The sequence below is a fragment of the Plasmodium fragile genome (genome assembly GCF_000956335.1).
Source record: "Plasmodium fragile strain nilgiri unplaced genomic scaffold supercont1.37, whole genome shotgun sequence".
NCBI classification, from domain to species: domain Eukaryota; phylum Apicomplexa; class Aconoidasida; order Haemosporida; family Plasmodiidae; genus Plasmodium; species Plasmodium fragile.
The window spans coordinates 225,489-246,018 of NW_012192617.1; the positions used below are offsets into that span (position 1 = coordinate 225,489).

Consider the following 20,530-nt stretch of genomic DNA (forward strand, 5'->3'; position numbering starts at 1 on the left):
TTTTTTTTTTTTTTTCTTTCTCTTTTTTCCTTCTGTTCCTTCTCTTCCCATTCTTTTCTTGCGCTTTCCCTTCTAGGTCCAAACAACTTAAACCCGGAACCCAGGCTCTGGATCCTGCGAACTTCGAGCAAGGACCGTGGGACCCAAACTTCTGGACTAGGGTGGGAGAAAGGGGGATGGTGACGTCGGACACACTAATTTTTTGTTGGTATTTTTTTTTTTTTCTATAATATGGATTAGGTTCTTATAAATTGGAACAAGGATAAAGTGAAGATTACGGTAGATTTATGTGAAAGAAAATATTTCCCACAGTATCATATTCTGCAAGGGAATGCATAGGACTGGGGCAGTTTGATTCGACACCGCAGGCATTACGAAGATTGGATGATTTTGAGATGTCCCCAATATAGATATAATATTGGTATTTGGGTATTATAGTATCATGGCGCATAGTGAACCCGGTGTGGCGGATTTCACACAGCACCTTAGGAAATGGTTCGAAAGGAGGAATATGTGGAATGAGGAGCAACATAACGTAAGAATTGACTGAAACAGGATTAACGAATAAGAAGACCGTACAATGCAGTGCAGTGTATAGTGCACGAGGGAATAGGAGAATATGCGCGTTAGGTTCATATAAGGATTGTATTCACTACTTTACCCCTTATAGAGCGCAATATGGAACGATATTGAACAGCTTTTCCAAGTATTAGCAGGAAGTATAAAAAGGACGGATCAATTCAACACGGACGTGTGTAAAACAGCATTCCCACGTTGGACGTTGAGGAACAATATGGCGCAATTCGTTGTATGCCGGCGTATTGTAAACATATTTTTATTCATGGATGGAATAGATATGGTTCAAGAAAAGTGGGATAGGAAGGGTATATTTCAGGGCGATGAGGAGTTTGAACAATATGTTAGGTGTATGCTGGGAAATGTGGCCATGGCAGAATTATTTAAGAATAATTGTAGCGCAGGGGAAATTATTGGAGCGGTATCAACAGGCATGCATATGTGGAGAGGGTTAAGTGGACATGAGGACGGAAGTAAAATATGCAGGGACATAAATTATGGGAGCCTCATGATTGGATCGAAGTTTGTTGCAGCAACTATGGCAGGCTGGATAAGGAATTGGAGCATAAAAAATGGGGCAGGCAGACTAGCAGCAACAGGGACAGGAGTATGTAAGAAAGAGAACAAGAATCCAGAGGAGGGAACCGAGGTACCAGCTGTTAGAATGTTTCAGGAGGAGGATAACATCGTAATAAGAGAGTTAGTGAAAGAAGGGGTAGATATGGAAACGGAGAAGAAGAAGCAGATGCTGAAGGAATTAGAACAATAGAAGGAACAGGTTGGAGTATTGGCTGATATATTAAAAAAGATACGGCAGGTTGAACAACAACTTGGCGTGCGGAGTGGAATCGGCGAGAACGGTACAGGATCCGGGAAAGCCCCCCCTGTAATTGCTTCACCGTCTGTGGACCCTGCCACCAACAAACCCGACCCTACAGCACCAACATCATTCGGCAACGAGCGCAAAAACCCAGTAGCGGCCATACCCCTAGATGCAGGAGGCGGACACGCAGACAAGAAGACGGACAAAAGCAACGAGGACAAGAAAGGTAAGGACACGAATCATAAGCATACGACTCGTAAAAATACGAATATACGGACGCACTGCCCAATATGGATGCCGCCACCACAACGCGACGAACAACACGCACACGCGGCGACGACGGCAGTGGTCGCGGTTGCGGAGCGGCCGGAGATGAGTGGCCACGACGGGAGCGGTAGCGGTAGCGGCGACGTGAGTGTAGACGAGTGTAGACGAGGTGTGTGTGTGCGCGTCGGTCACTGTGTAGACGAGTGTGACATGTAGAGTGTACGGAATTTATGGATATACGGGGATTATATGTGGATGAACTCTTGCACAAGCTTTGAAGTTAAAAGAAACAAGGGTGTCTGCGCTCTCCCCATTCAGGGTGCTATCCTAGTGCGTGCCGCTGTAACGGCCCATGCATCCCTATATCCGTTTATGCTATATTCTACATAAGGTATGTTGTTATTATCGTGTACATAACTATAGTTCCAACAAAAGGGGGGATGTTAATGCAGCGCCAGAATTGTTGCAAAGTTCGAAAGAGAAAAACCAAAGGACAGGGAGACACAGAGGGAATGAACTTCCTACATACTATAAAAACACCCTTTATATAATGTATGCCTCATAATCATTAGGTAATGTTTGTTACGTGCAGGATATGAAATAATTGTTCTCTCTCTGTCTCTCTCTCTCTCTCTCTCTCTCTATATATATATATATATATATATATATATATGTTACATATAGAAAGACTTCTTCTTCTTTTTTTTGTTTTTTTTTAAATGTGTAGCCTAGCCACAACAAAAATAAATAACTGATAATGTGCACAAACAGTACAACATACACACGAACAACTATGTATATTCGGAAACATGTACGAACAAAAATTATAATGTAGAAATCGCAAAAATATAGGATACATGCTATAAAGGAAAAATAAGTCACATCATAGAGGCGAACATACAACATCATGGCAAAGGTCAATCTAATAGGTATGCAAAAAATATATTATTGTTCAATATGCAGTAAATCACGGAGTAATTACGTCTTATTCGATTCCTTATTCACTCCTATGTTGTTGTCTGTTTCTGTGGGAGCTTCCTTCTTCTTCTTCTTCTTCCAAATTTTATCCAGTAAACATTTCCCCGTCTTCGAGCAGCAGAAACATAGTAGCACGCAGGAATAGATGACTGTAATCAGTATGGGACCTCCATACAAGCCCATCCAAAACGATAAATTGAGAATTTGTCCCTCCTGCATAATTATTGACATGACATGTGGCATAATGGAAATAAAGGATGAATACAGGACTGTGGACACTACTACAAGCCCCAACCATGCTCTTCTCCCCATTTTACAACGTGTCAACTTCTTCAAACCTCTTCTACAACTATTCCGTGCAGTTATATCGGGCGCTGTCTTGTTCTTGTGCTGTGGCTTCTTTAGTGGGGCCCCGGGTTTTAAATTCTTACACATGCTATCGAACAACCTATTCTTCGGGGCACCCGTAGATTGACCATCGTAAAAATTACGTTGACCCCGTTTACCCACATCAGTTCCATCACTCAATGTCACGGTAGTCGATCCAACTCTAGTTGCATCTACCGTGTCAAATTGGCTTGTGACATTAGCCGATGATGTACCTAGTGTACTTGCCTAAAATGTAGAATAAAAAGGGGGAATACATGGGTTTGTTGTGGTGTATGTGTACAAGGATGTAGAGCGTGAAAATAAGTGGAAAGGCGGCAGATTTATAATTGTTATGAAAAAGATAAGAGCTTATCACAATAAATGTGGTAACTCCCCAAAATACAGGTGTTTGTTCCATACACAGTGAACAATTTGGCATAAGCAGAGGAATAGAGTAAACATAGAGAGTTTCACAAGCAGCGTCATTGTTTTTTTTTCTTTTCCGTTTAGTGTAGAAAATGTTAGAAGTGGCGATATATTGTTTATATATGTATGAGTTACAGAATTGTTTTCTGTTTTTCCACATGTAGGTGTATAGATTATTCGTGTAACACTTCTTTTCATTGGCTAAAGGTGAACATTGATAAAATCAGTTTTGTACATGATTTACTATTCTTACCTAAATATATAAATATGATTTGAATAAATAATTCACGTGTACCCTAATATAAGGGAAGAACGAAGTAGGGAAGAAAAGGGAAGAAACCATTTTTGGTACATATTATATGATACAACATTACTTAAAGGGGTCAACATTTTTCACGAATCTCATACGGGCTCATCAATCATGTCGCCGTTTGAACCGTGTAATGGGGCCAAATTGTATAATCCGAGTGATGCAATTCTACATGTGAAGTAGCATCTTATCCTTTTAAACTGGATATAACGGTGACGACAATAAGCAGAATAGAATCAATTATAGCTCGTTTTACATACAAGAACGGCGAAACAGGTTTTTTCTTTTGGGGTGTAGAGCCGCGGGCTCAAAGTTCCATTGTGTCAGTATTTAGGGGGGTTACTATTATAACGTATTCGCATAATTATACATCTGTCGTGGCCGTTTATTATTTATGGGGGTAGTCATTTATATCGTTCTCAGATTTATTACGCGTAGTGATAAATAATAAATGCAGAAATATAGTTTCACAACGTTCTTATGCGTATACTCGCATCTGTATCATCCTTTTGGCAAAGTGTGAATGGATTTAATGATGAGTGTAAGGAATTTGAATACAAAATAAAAGATAACTGTAGGGAGATTTTGTATTTTGGGGGTTAGGGGCCTTAGGATTTAAGGCTTAGGATTTCGTGTTTAATGTTTCCGGATTACGAGGTTCCATGATTGCGCGGTTCAGGATTGTGAAAATTCAGGGTTGTAAGGGTTCCGGATTCTAAGGCTCCATGATTGTGATGTTTCAGGATTGTAAAATTTCAGGATTGTATGATTTCCGGGATAGTAAGGTTTGATTATTGTAGCGTTTCCGCATGGTAAGGTTCCATGTTTTACGCGGTTGCGGAATACGAATTTAAGATTTGGCATACAAGGCTTACTGTTTTAGGATTGTAATGTTCATGAATCGGGATTTAGGATTCTGGGTAGCGGATTCAGGGTTTGAGGCTCGGAGGTTAACAGACTTACGAGCCTTATGATTTTAGGGCGTTTTTTTTTTTTTTTTTTTTTTTTTTTAGAAAAATAATAATCCATTTTAATTACAGGAGTACATATATATTACTCCATTACTGTATACCATCATACATGCATTTACCTTGCCCTCTGTGTACCCAAGTAACTCATAATGTATAGCAGAAGCCCCACCTTTGTTACCTCCATTCTACAATATAGCGGCATTGACGACACATGTCAGGAGTAGTTTTTTTTTTTTTTTTTTTTTAAAATTAGTATCGCTTTTTTTTTGTTTGTTTGAGAGTAACTTCCAAATGGTGTAAAGTTGGTTATAGTTCCTTTTGGGAATAGTGCAGCAGTGAAACGAATGTGCATTTCCACTCGGTTATATTTGTGCGTGCTTGTGCGTAACTGTGTGCTTTCGCTTACTTTCCAAAGGGAATAACCAAGGAGGGCGACGATGACGGCGGACAGGAAGAAGAGTACGGGAGTAGTGGCGGTAAGGACGTCGGCGGTTAGGTCAGGGACAGCGTAACCATCATCCTTCCCACCTTGGTTATCGCCCGATGAACTGAGTGTTCCATCTGCTGGAATCGGTGGCATAAATCCCCCGGCTGCGTCCTTTATGTTCAGGCCAACATCTGGGTCAAGGCCGAATTTACAGTCCTTGGTGCTACAGTCAGAGAAAGGATCTGGGGGACTAGTCGAGGAACTATTGCTTGAGGAACTCTCTTTCGCACATGTCCCATCCCCCTTACTGTTTTTCGCATCGACCTTGCAGAAATCGCCAGTTCCCTCTCCTCCTGTACTACCAGTACCAGTACCAGAGGAACCAGGGTTTTGGTGACCAGTGGAACCAGGTCCTGAGGATGGGGAACCTCCTCCACCACCTCCCTTTCCTTCCCCACCAGAAACACCATCTGCAGGAGTTCTTGTTTCAGTGGGTGTGCCGCTCGAACCGGTTTGATCTGGATTCGGGTTCGGTTTTGGTTTGGGTGGATTGAGAGGAGGGGGGTCATCATTGCCCGCATCTACTACGCTGTTACCTGGAGCTCTACCATGGTGGGGCACACTGGAACCCTGGCGTTCAGACTCAGGAATTATACTGGCCCCAATGAAAATGTCCCCGTATATGTTACCAGCTTGGACGTTTGCGTACGATGTACTGGCACCACCGTTTGCAGGCTTGCTGGTACCATCCTGCACACTTGTATTATCCTGCGCAGGAGCTCCATGTGGTTCCGAGCCTGCAGTGTCTACTGTTGGTAGTTCCTTGCCATCAGCGTCCGTTGCATCTGTTTTCTTGCCCTCGCCTGCAAATTGATGTGGAAGAGGGAGTATGATGAAACGAATGTTTTGCTCGATGGTCATGGTTGTCTGCCCATGGTTGCCGCATGCCCACGCTACATTCGCTCATGGTTGCCCACACGGTACAATGGATGATCGGTCGCCTTGTTTCAGGGTTGACAGCCGGTCGGGCGGTGCCACGGGGACGGCGGGGAGACGGACGGGGGTCAGGGCATTGCACGGGGCAGGTGCCACCCCGGGAAAAGACTCTCTCTCTCTCCCACCCACACAACACACACACAGTGTGTGTGCCTGTCAGCGTCGACGTCTACATCGACGTCTACGTGGCTACGTCTACATCCCGCGGCCGACCCATCACTCTACCGCTCTGCGTCCCGCTCACTCTCATTCGACGTTTGGTTTCTCTCTCTCCGTGGTGTCTCTCCCTGTCTCTCCGGAAAAGTTGTTTCTTTTTTTTCTTTCAGTCGTTTTATTAGTGCATATGTGGTGCGTGCAAACTCCTAGATTCACCTGTCCCTGAACTTGGGTTAGGACTAGTGGCAGCGTGCTGGTTGTCTTCCAGCGCCTTGAGCGTGGCGCATGAAGGCTGCTGGCCTTCGTATGTGTGCGTACCCCTTGCAACAGTGACAAGCGAGTTCGCATGCGTCTCTATACCGGATGCTTTCGTATCGGAGTTATCGTCCTGGCACTCGTCCTCACCTTGAGTGTCCGTTGACGACTGTTGTGTCGTCTCCTCCGTTGGTCCCTTTCCCGATGGTTCGTTGTTCGGTGGTGGTGGTGGGGGTTGTTGTCCAGGTCCTGGTCCCTGACCTGGTCCTTCCCCGGCTGTTCCTCCTGCGGCCGGCTGTCCTTCCCCAGCCGAGGAATCTGATCGTGGTTGTCCGGAAGATGTTCCTGTTCCTGATGTGCCTGCTGCTGATGGTGCCGACGGCTTCTCCCCTTTCTGGTCTCCTCCTCCTCCAGCTACCGGTTTCGTTCCTGTAATGAGGGATGGAAGAAAGGAAGACGAACAGGCGATAAAAAAGCGACACAAGTGGTACAGAAAGAAGTGGGCCGGGACGGTGTGGTGTGGTACGGTCGGGTCGACTCGATGGACTGCGTACTCGGTGGACTGGGTCAGGCGACCGCAAGCGCACAGTGAGGTGAACTCGGTGGACTGCGTATTCGGTGAACGGGGTCAGGCGACCGCACGCGTACGGTGAGGTGGATGGTAGCAGTACACTTTTATGTTTTCGCCGTCATCTGGTGCCGCTACATCGGTCGCCCCCTGTGCCGTCGCACCACTGTCACACCACTGTGACGCAGGTGCGCTGCACGGTACGCTAGTCCGCACCTCGTTTACACGCGTCGGCGTCAACCGCCGCTCAGTGCTGTGCAGTTCCCGCCGCGTGTGGGTGTTGTTGTGGCCGTTGCATTTGTGGCGCCGGCATGCGTGCGCAGTCGTATGGGCCGCTTATGCTTAGCGAGCCGTGTGTGCGTATTCGTATTTGTACGAGTCGTATTCTTACCATGGGTACTCTGAGCCTTACCGTTTGCAATTTCTTGGTCTATTTTGTCCTTTACTTTCTCAATTACCTTCTCCGTCTCTTCTACCACTTTTTTCTCTATTGCCGTCACTTCCGGTATTTTGTCGTTTTCTATAACCTTATTATCAGTACCACCCTTCTCCTTTTTATACTTCTTCCAATCTTTATGACATGGCATCTGTTGCTGTATCTGTGCTATTTCTCTCATTATTCCTTGGTCTACTAACCACTGTGCGATGTCTCCATTTATTATGCCCAGCTTCGTCATACTACCTACGTAACCACATTGTGTGCATCTGCCAGCCATAACAGGACCCGTGAGCCCCTTCTTCCCATCTACGTCCTTGCCCATCTCTTGCAGTGCTTTCCAGGCATATTCTACACCCCTCTTCCATCCTTCCTTTTTACAATACTGATTCTTCAGCATGTACCCAAATACATTGGCTACTTCACACCGGAACCTATTGGCCATTTCATCCTGACCCTGCTTGTCCGGGTCCTCTTTGTTCGCAAACCACAGTGCAGAACTCATAAGTCTGCATCTGATCATATCCGCCACCGTTTGCCCCGTATGGTGCGTTTTGGCGTCGTCGAAATCATTCCAACCAGAATTATCACAATTTGCACCGTATGCATCCACGAGCTGCTCGTGCGTCTGCATATGTTGTGCAAATGCACCCAACACGGTGTGCAATTGTTGCAGTTCTTGTGTCTGTATTATGCGCATGAACATAAAGGAATGTCTATGTTTACACTTTACCTATAGTCCACCCGTGCGTATCATTCACACGCTCACATATATTTGTATACCTGCTGCATCAATTCTCGCTCCATCTGTTATCTCTCTTTCTGTCTCTGGCGTTGTTTTTGGTGCTTTTACTTTAACTTACACTATATGTACGCAGCACGTGTACGTGCCTTGTCTTGTCTTGCTGTATGCTCATCCATTCACAATTATCTCCTTTTGCAGCCTTCACGGTCTTCCCGTTCTCCTTCCCTCCTCCGGCAGCACCCTTACCAGCCTTACCACCACCACCAGATGATGCCGTCGCCCCCGGTGTCACCGCGGGTCCCGGTGTCGCCGCTACTGGTTTGACAGGTGCTGGTTTGGCCGGGGCAGGTTTGTGCGGCTGTTCGCCGGCTCCCGTCACGGGTGGTGGTGCTGGTTTTGCTGGGGCGGGTTTGCCGGGCGGTGGTCCCGACTGTCCGTCTCCTTTACCTTTGGGAGCTGTGGAAACAGAATCCTTTTGCTTCTCTTGTTCTATTATACTCTTCACACATTCTGTAGTTGTACACGTTTTTACCTGCGGTAATATTGTCGCTATCTTCATCGCCATATCCTGGCCAACCTCTTCCATTTGTTTTCTTACCTTCTCTTTCAATTCACCCAACTGGTCGTCCTTTCGTCCATTTGTCTTTTCTCTTGCTACCATGCAACCTTCCCCTAATGCTCCTACATTACCGTCCTTCAATCCTGTCGTATTCCTATCAAACCACCTTCCCATTATTTCCATCAATGTCCAAGTGTCCGGATTCTGGCTGCTGTCACCCGACTGTAAATCCTTGCCCTCACATGTAGTATTGCGCGGTGTGGCGGATTGCGCAGTCATCAAGGCCTGCGCAGCCCTAAATGCCTGTTTGCCACCAGCCGCTTCTACACATTTCCGTCCAAGTATTCTCTTCATGAATATATTTGTCAGTATACATTTCATATATGGCATTATGCCATCTGCCCCAGTGTTCACAGTCTCGGGGTTCTCACCGGACGCGCCCAATTTAATTCCATGTTTAAAACATAATGCTTTAAGTGTTAAGTGACATATAGCTATATTCTTCGCATCCAACCTCTGCCCTTGCTCCTCGTCATCGTCGTATGCACCACACAATGTCTGTATCATGGAATCATCATGCTCGCTCTCCATATAATCCTTAAATGTCCCCCATACTTCCCCTATGCTATTCCAAAAAGGTTCCTATAAGTATAGTATGTGTTCCATGGTTCCCTATAAACAATACTCCTGTACCCCCGCTGTATATTATTATATACATAATTAAGCACGCTGCACCCATATATATTTGCGTCCTTATAAAATATATAAGGGGCAAATAATCATAGGGTACGCACCCCGTCTCCAGGGCAGTGCCTAAGAGTATTCTAACATATCTGTATAACACCACTCCAGTGTGCTCTCATTCCCTTAGACGCACGGACCTACCTTAAATATATCGTCATCCTGCTTCACCCCCGTATTCCCCGTCTCAATATAATCCTCCCATAGTACTTTCAAATACTTCCACATGGCTTCCTCCCTTGTGGTCCTTCTTATATAGGATGACACTCTGCTCGATACTTATTCAAAGTCCACATTAATTGAACATTGTACTTCGTAATCATATTCCTCTAATAGAAACTTATACTCCTACGTACCCAGAATATTATGCTTCGTGTGCATTAAAATCATTAACAAAAACGCCACTTAACACAAAATACCCCCCCTAACAACAAATACCCCGCCGTAACAACAAATACCCCGTGTGTACACAAAAAAACCGCAGTATAACAACATCAATTCTTCGTGCCGTCGTTGCTGCCGTCGTTTCTACCGTCCTTGCTGCCGTCCTTCCCTCGTTCTGCCTCCCGCACATAATATGTGTGTTCCTTCGCTCTCCGCCCCCGCACGCTATGCTCCCCTTGTCTGAATGCTTCACTCGAATCCTTCCCTCGAAGCCCTTACGCGGCTACTTCGTCGAATCCTTCCTACACTCGGCTACCGCGTCGACAATGTACTTTACCCGGGCCACGTTTGCTCGGAGAGACAATCGTCCTCCTTCTTACACTCGGTCGCATTACTCGGACAATCCCGTTTACGCGGCCGCGTTGGTCGACGCGTTTGCGCGGAGAGACAATCTCCTTATACTCGAATACGTATGCGCATTCTATATTTGTTCTGCACTATACCCGTAGAATGCACTTGCTCAGCTTTTAATAATTAACTTCACATAAAGGAGAATACGACGCGTTCATATTATTCATGTTAATGTACATTTTATATGCATTTGACCTGTACCACCCTGTCCCCATGGTCATGTTAAAAGAAGTTGACTACACAGAAAAAGAACAAAACAAAGCACAAAGAACCAGAAGTAAGCAGAAGAGAGCAGAAAAAAAAAAAACGTATAGAATAGTACAAACACCAAATATATTATGTATATCACATAATGAAGTAAAAGGGGTGTACGGGCAGCATGCGTTATGTCGCATTCATATGCCCCGTCATCCTAATGTCACAGGTGCTCCAATAGATCATCCACATATAACTCCTTCTCCTGCAAACTGCGTTCGACTTCGCACTGTTCTATGACTAATGCCAGGATCAGTATCCATGTGTTAGCGGTTAACCGTTGTTTCATGTAAGGTTGCGGATGCAGTGGTTGGGTGCATGGTATAGCTGTCACTCGTAGCATATGTTCTGCTGCCATTACTTGTTCCACTTCTAAGTGTTTTTCTACTCGTGGTACGGCGCCGTTGTCCGACACTGTCTCCTCCTGTACAGTATGCAACAAATGTTGGAACCACTCCTCCGCGTTATACATACGCATTTGCCGATGTTGTTGCGCAACCCATTCTTTCCACAACCGCAGTTTCATCATCTTCACGGTGGCCGCTTCACCGAGTTCGCTCTGCCAGGACATTGCGCTTGAGGCATGTTGTTGATAATATTGTTTCCATTCCGATTTGAGGGAATTAAACCACGGCTGCGTCGTGAACTCGCGCATAATATGTTTGTTGCGGTCAATCCAAGGGATCCAATGGGTATGCCAATCGTGGGCTGAGTTCGCCTGCCTGTGGCTGGAATGAGCATGCTGTTCTGCATCGAAGTCGATATGTTCCATACAACTCCATGAATCGCAGTCATGCGGTGGACATACATCCGTTGCGGTGGGATCACGCGTTAGGCGGCCTTGGGTTGTGGAATGGTCGGTTGTTGCATCGTGGGTTGCTAAAGCGGCGTGCGAGGTAGAAACACCCAAGGTATTGTTATTCGTGTCCCCTTCCTGCTCCAAGTCACGCGCAAACTCCTGCACGACCAGCTTCCAATAGTCCTCTTTGACGTTTTCCCACTCGGTGGCTTCACATTCGTTGAGCACTTCTAGATGTAGCTCGATGATCGTGCGTGTATGCACGCGTGGTGGGCGTCCTCTACCGGATATTGACGAAGGTTGCGTATCCCTAACCATCGTGTACCCGTAATCGGCTGGCGGCGCGCCGCGTTGTAAATGCTCCAATATTTCTTCGTCGAGTGGCGGTGACGGCACGTCACGAACGGTTCGATACGTTCGTCGTCGTTTTTTTCCGAGGAAGGCAAAGTACTAAACAGAAAAAGGGGGGTAAAGAGGAGGGTGAGGACGGTAGGATAAAAGGAATGAACGCGGGTGTAGGGGCATATTGTTTAGAACGATCATATATTGGTGCCCGTCGGGATGTTCTGCGGTATAAACATCCTGCACGCGCGGCATTCCCTGATTGCCGTATATATTTACCTTCCAGAGGAAAAAGGCAATGATGCCAATACCAACCGCCGCGGGGATGATCGCGGGGGTGTAGGGGATGAGATCCTTGGGGTCGAAGGGTTCAGGGGACCACGCGGTAGGTTGTTGCTCACGGAGGGTACTGCCTCCTGAACTGGATGCTCTATCTCTTAAGGTGGGTGCTTTACCTGCTTCATTAGCTTTTCCACTGGATGTATCAGGTAGGGTAGCTGGTGTGCCCTGTCCTACTGGAACAGTGGTTTGATCAATGGATGGTGAGGAGGTAAGTTGTGTTCCGGCCGACTGAACGTGTGTTGGTACTGGTGAGTTATTTTGAGCCTGTCCACCACTGCTGGAGCTGGAACTTGAACTGGAGTCCGCGGTGCAGGAAGCTCCTGCATGGCTGTTATTACCATCTGGGCCATCAGTGTGGGTGACCCTGACAGTTGTTGCCGTGGCCTGACCAGTATCTTCCTCAGTATTATCTTTAGGAGAAGTAGGACCAGCTTCGCGCGCATGGTCCTTAGCACCTTTTACATGTACGGCGTCTGGATCACGCTGACCATTCTGACTACCAGAACCTTGACTTACAGTATCTTCCTGATTGTCCCTGTTATGCTGTGCCCCCGGTTTTGATACACTATCCTGGGTGCTGTCATTTGGGCTGTTCTCCCCGTCGGCGGCAATTGGGGGGCCGGATGCTTCAGCCTGTTCATGGTTCTCCACAGTGTTACTAGTGTCCGTAGACGTGGAACCTGCTGCGGAACCTGCTTGTCCTGAACATTTGTATGGATATACATGCACTTTATGTGTACTGTTGCATCTCGCTCTAGTCATGGGTTTTTGAGAGTTAGACTAGGCAACAACTTAGATGCACATGGAACACATTGTTACCTAGATGTTCCTTTGGGGAAGCGGCCTCACCAGAGGATGGTAAACCAACTGTAGGAATTCCATCGACTGATGCTTTGTCCTGAGTATTCTTGGTTTCACTTTCTTTTATTGCTGATGCTGGTTGTGATGAGGGTTCTGCTCCCAGTGTAGGTCCTTCTGGTTTTTGTCCTGAACCATGTGTTATTGAATCTGCGGGTTCCACCTTCGGTGCTTCCCCCGCTGGTGTCCGCGATGTTGGTTCCGGTGCATCGGGTCCTCCTACTGCTCCTGCTGGTCCTGTGTCTCCATCTGATGTGGTTTGCGCTGGCGGCGGTGCTGGAGGTGGTAGTGGTGGTTTTCCATGGTCCTCTGATCTTCCTTCCGGTGCTGCATCTACCAGTTTCGGCGATGATGGTGCTTCTGCTTCTGCTTCTTTCTGGGGAGGAAGCAATCCTTCCTTTTTATCTGACCCGCCTGGTGTTGATGATGCCTGTGTGCCCTGTGACGTCCGCGGTGGTCCCGACTGTTGGTCTCCTTTACCTTTGGGAGCTTTCGGAAGGGAGTCCTTCTGCTTCTCTTGTTCTATTGCACTCTTCACACATTCTTTAGATGTACATGTTTTTACCTTCGGTAATATTCTCTCTATCTTCTTCGCAATATCGTCCCCAACCTCTTCCATTTGTTTTTTTACTGTCTCTTTCAAGTCACCCAGGTTTTCCTCCCTTCCTCCATGTGTTTCTTTTTTTTCTACCATGCAACCTTCCCCTAATGCTCCTACATTACCGTCCTTCAATCCTTTCGTATGCCTATCAAACCACCTGCCCATTATTTCCAACAATGTCCAATCTTCCGGCCTCTTGCTCTTGTCACCCGAAATTAAATCCTTGCCCTCACATGTAGTATTGCGCGGTGTTCCCGATTGCGCAGTCATCAAGCCCTTTGCAGCATTAAATGCATTTTTTCCACCATCTGTGTCCACACATGTTTTACCTAATATTCTTTTCATAAATATATTCACTAAAATACATTTCATATATTGCATTATGCCGTCCTCCCCAGTTTTCGCACTCTCTGGGTTCTCACCGGACGCGCCCAATTTAATTCCATGTTTAAAGGACAATGCTATAAGTGTCAACTCGCATATATCCCTCTGCCGCGAATCTAGCGCTTGACCATTGTCCTGGTCATGTGCTTCTCCACATATTCCTTTTATTACTCCGTCGTTCACCCTCTGCTCCATATGGTGCATAAACTCCTGCCATACTTTGTTAACACTTCCCCATAAATTTTCCTATAAATATAATTTTCATCATATATTCTCATATGAACTATATGTCTTTTTCCTATTTCTTATCCTTATGTAATTGTGCACACTATTATGCACCTTCACTCATAAATATATTTGCTCTTTACCGTAACATTCATAGTAACGGACACTATGAGCTCGCACAACCCTCTAATGCACCCTGCACTTTTGTCCTAATATACTATCACAACACGACTCTTACTTTGCTTCCACTCTTCCATATGTATCAACCTACCCCAATTCTCACAATGTCCTCCTGGTCCTTTATCCCAAACTGCTCCCTTTCTATGAAATCGTCCCACAGTACTAACAAATAATCCCACATGGCTCCCTCACTTTTATCTTTCTTATATAACATACCACTGTCGTCGATACTTATGCAAAGTCCACATTAAGTGAACAGTATCGTGCGGAATAATATGCTTCCCACAGAAACATCTACTCCTGCATACTCAAAATAGTTTTCCCCCACTAAAATCCTGAACCCAAATACCCCCTCAACAATAGTACTCTTAGGAACAGCACACGTAATCTCATTACCCATTAACAAAAAATACCCGCCTAAACCACAAATATCCCGCTTAACAACAAAAACCCTTATTAACGACAATACCCCCCGTAACAACAAATATCTACTTCCTACACTAAAACCGCAGTAACAACATCAATTAGTCCTTGCTGCCTTCCGCCGTCCGTGCCTCGTTCTTCCCTCCCACACATAATATGTGTGCTTCTTCCTCCCCGTCCCCCGCTCTCTCTCAGCTCCCTCACTGAATCCCTCAATGGAAATCCTTCCCTCGAACCCCTTATTCGGCTACTTCGTCGAATCGGTGTTACACGTGGCCGCAGGGGCGCGGAGACAATGGTGCTGCTGCGTGCACGCGGCCGCTTTGGTCGTCGCGCTTGCTCGGAGAGACAATCTCTCCTCCTTGTTACACTCGGCTACTTCCTCGGACCTCGTCACTCGGACAATCCTTCGTCTAATCCCTTTACTCGGCCACGTTTGCTCGGAGACAATGGTCCTCCTTCTTACACGCGACTACTGCGGCGAATGCTGCTTACCAAGCCACGTCGCTCGGAGAGACAATCTCTCCGCCTTCTTACGCTTTGGTACTTCGTCGAATCGTTGTTACACTTGGCCGCGTTGGTCGACGCGTTTGCTCGGAGAGACAATCCTGCTCCTTCTTGCACTCGGCTACGTCGTCGAATGAGGCTTGCTCTGAAACAATCCTGGTCCTTCTTACCTCGGCCGCGTTTGATCGGAGAGACAATCTCTCCTCCTGCTTACACTCGGAGACAATCCCGTTTACCCGGCCGCTTTGGTCGACGCGTTTGCTCGGAGAGACAAGCTGTCCTTATACTCGAATGCGTATGCGCGTTCTGTATGTGTGCTGCACTACACCATTAGAATGCACGTGCGCAGCTTGTAATAATTAACTTCACATAAAGTAGAATACTACCCGTTCATATTATTCAGTGGAGTCTACATTTTATATGCATTTAACCGGTACCCACCTGGTCCTATGGTCATGTTAAAAGAAGTGGAGTACACAGAAAAAGAACAACAAAAGGCAAAAGTAAGCACAAGCAGAACAGAGCAGAAAAAAAAAAAAGAAGGTATGGAATAGTGCAAACAAGAAATACATTATGTATATCACATAATGAAGTAAAAGTTTTGTACGATTAGCATGCGTTATGTCACATTCATATGCCCCGTCATGCGAATGTCAGAGCTGGTCCAGTAGTTCATCCACATATAACTCCGTATGCTGCAAACGACATTCGACCTCGCACTCCGCAAGGATGAAGGCCAGGATCAGTATCCATGTTTTAGCGGTTAACGGTTGTTTCATGTAAGGTTGCGGATGCATTGGCTGCGTGCGTGGAACATCTCGCACTCTCAGTATATCTTCTGTTCCCAGTAGTGTTTCGACGTGTAAGTCCTTTCCCACTCCAGGTACTTCGCCTTTTCCCCGTACTGTGTCCGCCTCAACATTATGCAACAAACGTTGAAACCACTCCTCCTCACTATATGTATTCATAAGGTCATGTTGTTTTGCAACCCATTCTTTCCATGCATCCAATTTCTTCCGTTCCATGGTTGCGGCTTTCCTGTGCTCACTGGATGCGGCGTTTTGCGCATGTTGTTGATAATATTGTTTCCATTCCGCTTTGAGGGCATGGAACCACGGCTGCGTCGTGCACGCCTGCAATAGGTGCTTGTTGCGGTCAATCCACGGGATCCAATTAGTGTGGTCGGGGGCCCGGTTTTCATTCCCGGGGACGGAAGAGGGGAGAGGGGGCGAATGAGGCCTTTCTTGTTCTAACTGTATAGTTTCCATACAATTCCATCGGTCCTCTTCGTTAGGCGCAGCACGGTCCGTTGCTAACTGTATGTTTTCCACACACCTCCAGGGATCTGGGTTGTCTTCCGTAGGTCGACAAGGGTGCGTTTGTAATTGTATGGTTTCCATACAACTCCAAGGATCGGAATCATGCGGTGGACAAGGGTCCGTTGCTAACTGTATGGTTTCCATGCAACTCCATGGATCGGGGTCATTCAATGCGCATTCATCCGTTCGTTCGATGTCAGTGGATGGATCCAAGGCGGATGAAACATTGGTCCCTGGAGAACCATAGTCTGACGTAGAAACACCGAAGATATTGTTATACGTGTCATCTGCCCGCATCAAATCCTGCGCAAAGTCCTGCGCAAACTGCTGCACGACAATCTGCCAATAGTCGTCTTTGACGTTTTCCCACGCGGTCGCTGCACATTCGTTGAGCACTTGTAGATGTAGCTCGATGATGGTGCGCTTATGCACGCGTGGATTACGTCGTCGTCGTCGATCGGCAGCAGATGCAGGCCGCCTATCCCTAACCATCGTGTAGCCGTAATCGGGTGGTGGTGCGCCGCGTTGTAGATGGTGCAATATTTCTTCGTCCAGTCCCGGTGACGGCACGTCACGAACGGTGCGAAACTTTCGTCGTCGTTGGGCGAGGTACGCAAAATACTGAGCAGAAAAAGGGGGTAAATAGGAGGGTGAGGACGGTAGGATAAAAGGAATGAACGCGGGTGTAGGAGTACATTTGTGTTAGAACGATCATATATTGGAGCCGGGTGGGATGTTCTGCGGTATAAACATCCTGCACGTGCGGGATTCCGTGATTGGCATATATACTTACCTTCCAGAGGAAGAACGCAATTATCCCAATACCAACCACCGCTGGAATTATTTCGGGGGTGTAGGACTTGATATCTTCCCATGTAACACCAGGCCGAACGGAAGGGGTGACAAGTTGAGTGCCACCTACATCACCACCTCCTTTTCCTTCGCCACCACTGCTCCCCGCTTGATCGGGGTTTGGGTTCGGTTTTGGTTTGGGTGGATTGAGAGGAGGTGGGTCATCGTTGCCGCCATCGATGACGGCAACACCTGGATCTGGACCAGCAGCAGACGCGGGATGTTCGCAACCCTGAGTTTTGTCATTACTGGTGGAATCTTTGGGCGGAGTTATAGTGTCGTCGGACGACCCCGTCTTTGGGGCTGATGCTGCAGGTGTTCCTTCTCCCCCCTCCGGTCCTGCCTTTCCTTGCGGTTGCGCACTCACTTCTGTTGATGTGACCCCTGTTGCTCCTTCTGATCCTGGTGTTACTTTTGACACTTCTGGTTTTGTTGGTACTTCTGCGGCAGGCTCTGCTGCTACGGAGGACTTGGGATCCAGCTCTGTCGGCGTTGATGAGCCGTCCGATTTCTCCTTGCCTGAATGGACATGCAGAAAAGTCAACATGATGAAACTGAAGTTTTGTGCGGTAGCTGGCCACGGTTGACGGTTAGCCACGGTCCGTCGTTGTTGCTTGACCACATATACCGGCGCTGATGGTTTCGCCATGCTCGGTCGTGTATACGGTCGGCACCATGGTCCATCGCTCATGGTTGGCCACGGTGCGAACGGTGGTTGGCAGGTGCCACCCCGGGAAAAGACTCTGTCTCTCCCACACAACACACACACACACACAGTGTGTGTGTGTCTGTCTGTGTCGACGTCGACGTCTACATCCAGCGGCCGACCCATGGCTCTGCCGCTTTCATTCTCATTCGACGTTTGGTTTCTCTCGCTCCGTGGTGTCTCTCCCGCTGTCTGCGGAAGAGGTGTGTGTTGTTTCTTTTGTGTTCTCTGTGTTTTTGTTGTCGAAATTCACTCAGGACACTACCTTCCTGTGGGTCTTCGGGTTTCGTCCCACATTCATCATCTGTGCCGGCACTCGTTCCAAAGGAGACAAGTGTCTCTGACGAAGAAGCATAGATTCCGCTGCCTGCATTCTGGGTCACGGAAACTGTGGGTTTACTTCCACACTTACCTGCTTTGTCTATATGCGTCCCGTTCGGTTGCACCTTCGGACCATCTCCCGCTGTCGCTGATCCGTCCTGTTGTGGTGGTGACGGAGGTGGTGGTGGCGGTGGGGTCACTGGCGTGTTCTCTGATGGTTGCGATGTCGGTGGAGGTTTCGGGTTTGTCGCCTCCAGCGCTGCAAAGGAAGAAGGAAGTACAACGACAAAATGATACAAAAAAGGGACACAAAGTGGTACAGAAAGAAAGGGCCGGGACGGTTCGGTCAGGTACCGGCAGTGTAGGGTCCGGCTCGCTGCATGCGTCGATGCAGTGGGTCGATGCAGTGGGTCGATGCAGTGGGTCGGGGTAAGACTCAGTGGCCTGCGTCAGGCGGTAGCAAGCGTACGGTAAGGTGGACTGCGTACTCTGTGAACTTGGGCTAGATGGCAGCAGTACACTTTTATTTGTCGCCGTCATCGCGTCCGCCGTCCCGCTCCGTCATCTCGTCTACACGTCGTTCGCGCGTGTGCGTGTTGTTGTGATGGCGGCATCCATGCGCGGTTGTATCGAGGCGTACGGGTCATGCGGGCCGGCCGTGGCGAGCCGTGTTGGTGTGCGTGCCGTATTCGTGCTTTGTCCCCATCGGTCCTTACCTGTCGATCCTGTTGTTGCAGCCGGCACAGTAGCCGTCGTGTCGGCGTCCCCGTTTTGGTCATCCTTCGCTGCAATAAAGGGCAAAAATGGGAATTAGCAGTGCCAGTATGTACTTTTTGTGTTGTTGCAAGGACACAGGAATGAACGTTGTTCACATAACTGCATCTTGTGTCGTGTTGCACTTTCCCTTGTACTGCGAAACTGTCTGTAGTTGTGTTCTGTGTACTTATCCTGCCTGTTGCGTTTGAAGCTGTCTCATTCTGCCCAAACCTCGCCTGCCGTACCTATGTTCCCCTTCTTCGCCTGTTGCCGGTTTTTTACGTCCTGGTCTACCTTTTTTCCGAGTTCCGTAAGTAGGTCGTTGATTCCTTTCTTCAATTCATCGACTATCGGAGCAATCTGCAACGCTTGCGTATCCTGTGTATTCCCATTCCCCAGGATGTCCTCTAGGTTCCATGCGTCCTGCCACCGCTTCGTGCACAATGCATTTCCTTTTATTTTCTGTATGACGCCTTTTAATCTGCTATCTTGCCGTAACCATTGTTTGACTTTTGTATTTAAGTCAAGTTGCCTTATTTGCAAATTCGAAGATAGTTCTCTACCACATATTCCCCTCTTTATTAAACCTTCCGGAAAACCTCCGTCCCCAGTGTCCATTCTTTCCATTGTTTTCCATGCATAAAATGTTCCCCGCATACCTGGACACACGGATTCGTCTAATACTGCGCTAAACATATGTACTATGGCACATCGTAAGTGCTCTCGTATGCGTTCACTGATTTCATCTTCCGTCGATCGAGTGCTTTGTGTAATAGTCCACCCATTCATGAAAAATAAGGCCCCTGCCATAAGTACGCATATAATCTTATCCCCCACCGTTTGTCCAAAATAGATCGAACCCGCTGTAGGATTTTTGTGGTGGTCCCATGCGGCGTTATCACAGTTCGCTGCATACGATGTTATTTCCGCCGTGTCCATGTAGAGCACAAATTCCTGCATTACGTCCTTGGTCTTCTCCCACACCATTGCCTAAAATGTAAGAAACACAAGAAATATACATGCGCATGTGTGCTTGAATGCTATGTGCCCCGATGCGCTGCATTGTGTCTTATACCAATAAAGCCCTAGCACGGAACTCCCCGTGCGTCAGTTCTATGCCTGTATGTTCCTACCTCATAGTCCTCCTGTGTGGAAATGCCCGCGGCGAGTACCCATTGCACCAATGCATGCGCCAAATCTGCCGTTGCCATATTACTACTATTCACTGAAATATACGGCACCCTTATAAATATGTATAGACT

The 20,530-nt window shown here is 47.3% G+C and overlaps 4 protein-coding genes across 4 annotated transcripts; 1 reads left to right on the top strand and 3 right to left on the bottom strand.

Annotated features, from left to right (window-relative positions):
• Nucleotides 1-442: 442 nt before the first annotated feature.
• Nucleotides 443-1,345, top strand: AK88_03343 (uncharacterized protein; the record flags this gene model as incomplete). Its single annotated transcript, XM_012480960.1, has 2 exons — nucleotides 443-535; nucleotides 671-1,345. 2 exons carry the CDS (start codon nucleotides 443-445, stop codon nucleotides 1,343-1,345), a joined length of 768 nt encoding a protein of 255 aa, XP_012336383.1.
• Nucleotides 1,346-2,644: 1,299 nt separating this feature from the next.
• Nucleotides 2,645-9,453, bottom strand: AK88_03344 (uncharacterized protein; the record flags this gene model as incomplete). The annotated part of the gene is made up of 6 exons (XM_012480961.1): nucleotides 2,645-3,259; nucleotides 4,840-4,905; nucleotides 5,127-6,010; nucleotides 6,516-6,983; nucleotides 7,514-8,243; nucleotides 8,446-9,453. The coding sequence occupies 6 exons, from the start codon at nucleotides 9,451-9,453 to the stop codon at nucleotides 2,645-2,647; spliced, it is 3,771 nt and encodes a 1,256-aa protein (XP_012336384.1).
• A 1,363-nt stretch (nucleotides 9,454-10,816) lies between these two features.
• AK88_03345 (uncharacterized protein) lies at nucleotides 10,817-14,174 on the bottom strand (the record flags this gene model as incomplete). Its single annotated transcript, XM_012480962.1, has 3 exons — nucleotides 10,817-11,902; nucleotides 12,074-12,837; nucleotides 12,956-14,174. 3 exons carry the CDS (start codon nucleotides 14,172-14,174, stop codon nucleotides 10,817-10,819), a joined length of 3,069 nt encoding a protein of 1,022 aa, XP_012336385.1.
• A 1,793-nt stretch (nucleotides 14,175-15,967) lies between these two features.
• AK88_03346 (uncharacterized protein) lies at nucleotides 15,968-20,255 on the bottom strand (the record flags this gene model as incomplete). Its single annotated transcript, XM_012480963.1, has 5 exons — nucleotides 15,968-17,254; nucleotides 17,427-18,004; nucleotides 18,457-18,771; nucleotides 19,229-19,297; nucleotides 19,514-20,255. 5 exons carry the CDS (start codon nucleotides 20,253-20,255, stop codon nucleotides 15,968-15,970), a joined length of 2,991 nt encoding a protein of 996 aa, XP_012336386.1.
• Between the last annotated feature and the right edge of the window lie 275 nt (nucleotides 20,256-20,530).